This window comes from Palaemon carinicauda, chromosome 7 (genome assembly GCF_036898095.1).
Source record: "Palaemon carinicauda isolate YSFRI2023 chromosome 7, ASM3689809v2, whole genome shotgun sequence".
NCBI lineage: Eukaryota > Metazoa > Arthropoda > Malacostraca > Decapoda > Palaemonidae > Palaemon > Palaemon carinicauda.
The window spans coordinates 44104565-44107948 of NC_090731.1; the positions used below are offsets into that span (position 1 = coordinate 44104565).

Genomic DNA, 3384 nt, shown 5'->3' on the forward strand with positions numbered 1-3384 from the left:
TGAAGAACCAAGCGGAGAACAAGGGATGGTGTAAATATGTAAATATAAAATTAATATGTAATGACCACGATCATATCATTAAACCTTCCATTTTTAAGTGAAAAGGTAGGGATGGAAAAATGCATTTTAAATATTTAATAAATCTAAATCTGAATGGTTAGACATTTATGAATTCATAATTTAAAATTATATAAATTTCACTGTAGCAGCTGGTGGTGGAATGACGTAAACGAGTCTTCGAAATGCACTTTTATACGAGATTTTAAGGTTCACAACTGCGAGGGCTTAACCTTCTTCCTTTCGCTCATCCGCTAAAAAATACAAAGTTAAGGAGAATCAACCACGGGAAAAATCAGAACAACAAATACAACACTAACAAAAAGTAACTAAAATAAATCAACAATAACTCAACACTAATCAAAATATAAATTACTGTAATCGCATGACTAAAACCTACAATTTTTTTTTATATAAATCAATAAAATCTTGAAATCAACGAATCACCGAAAACCGCAATTAACTAGTCATGAAATCACTCAGGTAAATATTTGCTCAAATCACCACTAAATCACAAAGCTCTCAAATTATCAGTAAAGCAAATAGCAAATTTAACGAGTAGTCAAATATTTAAGAAATAAATTTATAGGCTGCATAGAAATCACAGGTTCAATCTAGGAAAAATTTAATTAATTAAAATACTTTATATTATTTTCAAAACACTGACATATAGAATATGTAATGCAAGAAAAAGCATTAAAGCCCCTTATGCTTACCCGTTGCGATAACAGTTCTGGCGAGCGTGGAAAAAATCATTTAACAGCCGATCATCGCTGAGCACCGTCCGGATTGCATTCTCGATGAATTAGTATGTAACTATTTCCATGGTAGAGGAAAAATCCATATTTGTTAATCCAGCGTGTGTATAAATCCTAAAATCCACTTAAATAATGAGAGAGAGGGAAAGAGAGCTGCTCCTCCTCACTCCTGTGTAAGGTTGCTGAAGACTGCCGGCTGTGTGAAAAAACTTCACAAAGACGTTAGCGGCAGGCAGATATAACTGGATATAACTACAGTATAGTAGTTACTATCTAAAAGCAAAGGGGCAATTAGTGACACTTCTGTATGCCAAATGTATCAATACTGAACCATTCAAATTAATAATTTGAAGTTTTTTCAATGGGAGACTGTACTCATTTCGGGATCGTTGGACCTTTGATCCCTGGGTCCACACCCTGATCAAGAACGGACTAGGTTGGAGCTGGAACAATGCTCCACCATCATTCCCTCAATTCTTCCAATACTCCACCCCCGTCCTGGAAGAATATGTGCGGGAACTCTTGGAGAAAAGAGTAATAAGGAGAGTAAAGTCCATCAAGTTCCAAGAAAGGCTGTTTTGTGTTCCCAAGAAGGACTCAGACAAACTCAGAGTCATTCTGGACTTGTCGCCACTCAACAAGTTCATAGTAAACTCCAAGTTCAGGATGTTAACACTTCAACACATAAGGACCCAGTTGCCCAAATGGGTTTACACTTTCTCGATAGACATGGCGGATGCCTACTGGCATTTCCCATTCATTCTTCAACTCTCCTCTTACCTAGGTTTCAAGCTAAAAGGAAGACTCTATGCCTTCAGAGCCATGGCCTTCGGACTATTCTTAGCCCCAAGGATATTCAGGAAGCTTGTAAATGCAGCTGTTCATCAATTACGCCTAAAAGGGGTCCAAGTAGTGGCCTACTTGGACGATTGGCTGGTGTGGGCAGCATCCAAGACGGAATGCATGCAGGCTTCAAAGAAAGTGGTCCAGTTCCTGGAATATCTAGGATTCAAGATCAAAACCAAAGAGTCTCGACTCTCTCCACCTCAAAACTTTCATAAGTGGGAAATCCACTGGAACTTACAGTCACACCGATTTTCCATTCCGCTTAAGAAAAGGAAAGAGATAGCGGGATCTGTCAAGAGACTTCTGGAATCCGATCGGATATCAAGATGCCAATAGGAGAGAGTGATGGGCTCTCTGCAGTTTGATTCAGTGACAGACCCAGTGCTACGAGCACAGCTAAAGGATACAACAGGAGTCTAGAGAAGATACACATCAAACGCTCGAAGATATCTGAAAAGACCATTACCGACTCGACTGCGATCGCTTCTCAAGCCGTGGTTGGAAGCCAAGCACCTGAAGAAATCAATACTTCTTCAACCCCCTCCACCCTCAGTCATCATCCATACAGACGCTTCAAAGGAAGGATGGGAAGGTCACTCTCACCAACGGAAAGTCCAAGCGGCTTGGTCCAATCTATTCGAGACCTTCCATATCAATATTCTGGAAGCCATGGCATTTTTTCTTTCACTGAAGAAATTATCTGCTCGCCACTCGACCCACATAAGACTGGTCCTAGACTGCGAGGTGATAGTGAGATGTCGGAATCGGCAAGGTTTGAGATCACCTCAAATCAACCAAATGATGTTGGCCATCTTCTGCTTGGGGTAAACAAAGAGATGGCACTTATCAGCAGTTCACCTCCAAGGATTCCGCAACGTGACGGCGGACGCTCTATCCAGGCTCACACCGATAGGCTCAGAATGGTCCCTAGACGCAGGATCGTTCTTCTTCATCTTACGTCGAGTCCCGGAACTGCAGATCGACCTTTTTGCGACGAGCGACAACAAGAAGCTACCTCTTTACGTTGCCTCATACGAGGATCCTCTAGCAGAAACAGTGGACGCAATGTCCCTCGATTGGAAAAGATGGTCTAGGATTTACCTGTTCCCTCCACCCACCCTTCTACTGAAAGTCATCAACAAACTGAGATAATTCAGGGGAACAGCTGTGATAGTGTCTCACAAGTGGCCAAAGAGTATCTGGTTCCCTCCAGCGTTAGAACTGCGACTGACGTTGGTCCCGTTGCCGGATCCAGTTCTGACTCAACGAGTGCAAAAGGCGACTGTCTTTGCTTCATCATAGAAAACCAGAAACCTTCATCTCATAATTTTCTCTCCTTAGCAGTGAAGAAGAGATTTGGGATCTCGAGAGACAGCATAAACTTCTTAGAGGAATATAAATCTAAATCTACCAGAAGACAATATGAGTCGTCGTGGAAGAAATGGGTTGCCTTTGTCAAGGCAAAGAAACCAAAAGAAATCTCAACGGATTTCTGTTTATCCTTATTTATCCACCTTCATGAATAAGGTTTAGCAGCTAACACGATATCCACATATAAGTCTGCCTTGACAGACCCTTATTGTACGCCTTCCAGGTTAACTTATCTAATGAAATCTTCAACAAGATTCCTAAGGCTTGCACTAGACTCAGGCTGGCAGCACCTCCGAAACCCATTTCATGGTCTCTGGATAAGGTTCTTCACTTCGCATCAACGTTGAACAAT

At 41.3% G+C, this 3384-nt stretch overlaps 1 protein-coding gene across 1 annotated transcript; it reads left to right on the plus strand.

The window, feature by feature from the left end:
* The first annotated feature begins 1544 nt into the window (after window positions 1-1544).
* LOC137644266 (uncharacterized) lies at window positions 1545-1997 on the plus strand. The gene has a single exon (XM_068377260.1). It carries the CDS (start codon window positions 1545-1547, stop codon window positions 1995-1997), a length of 453 nt encoding a protein of 150 aa, XP_068233361.1.
* Window positions 1998-3384: the final 1387 nt, after the last annotated feature.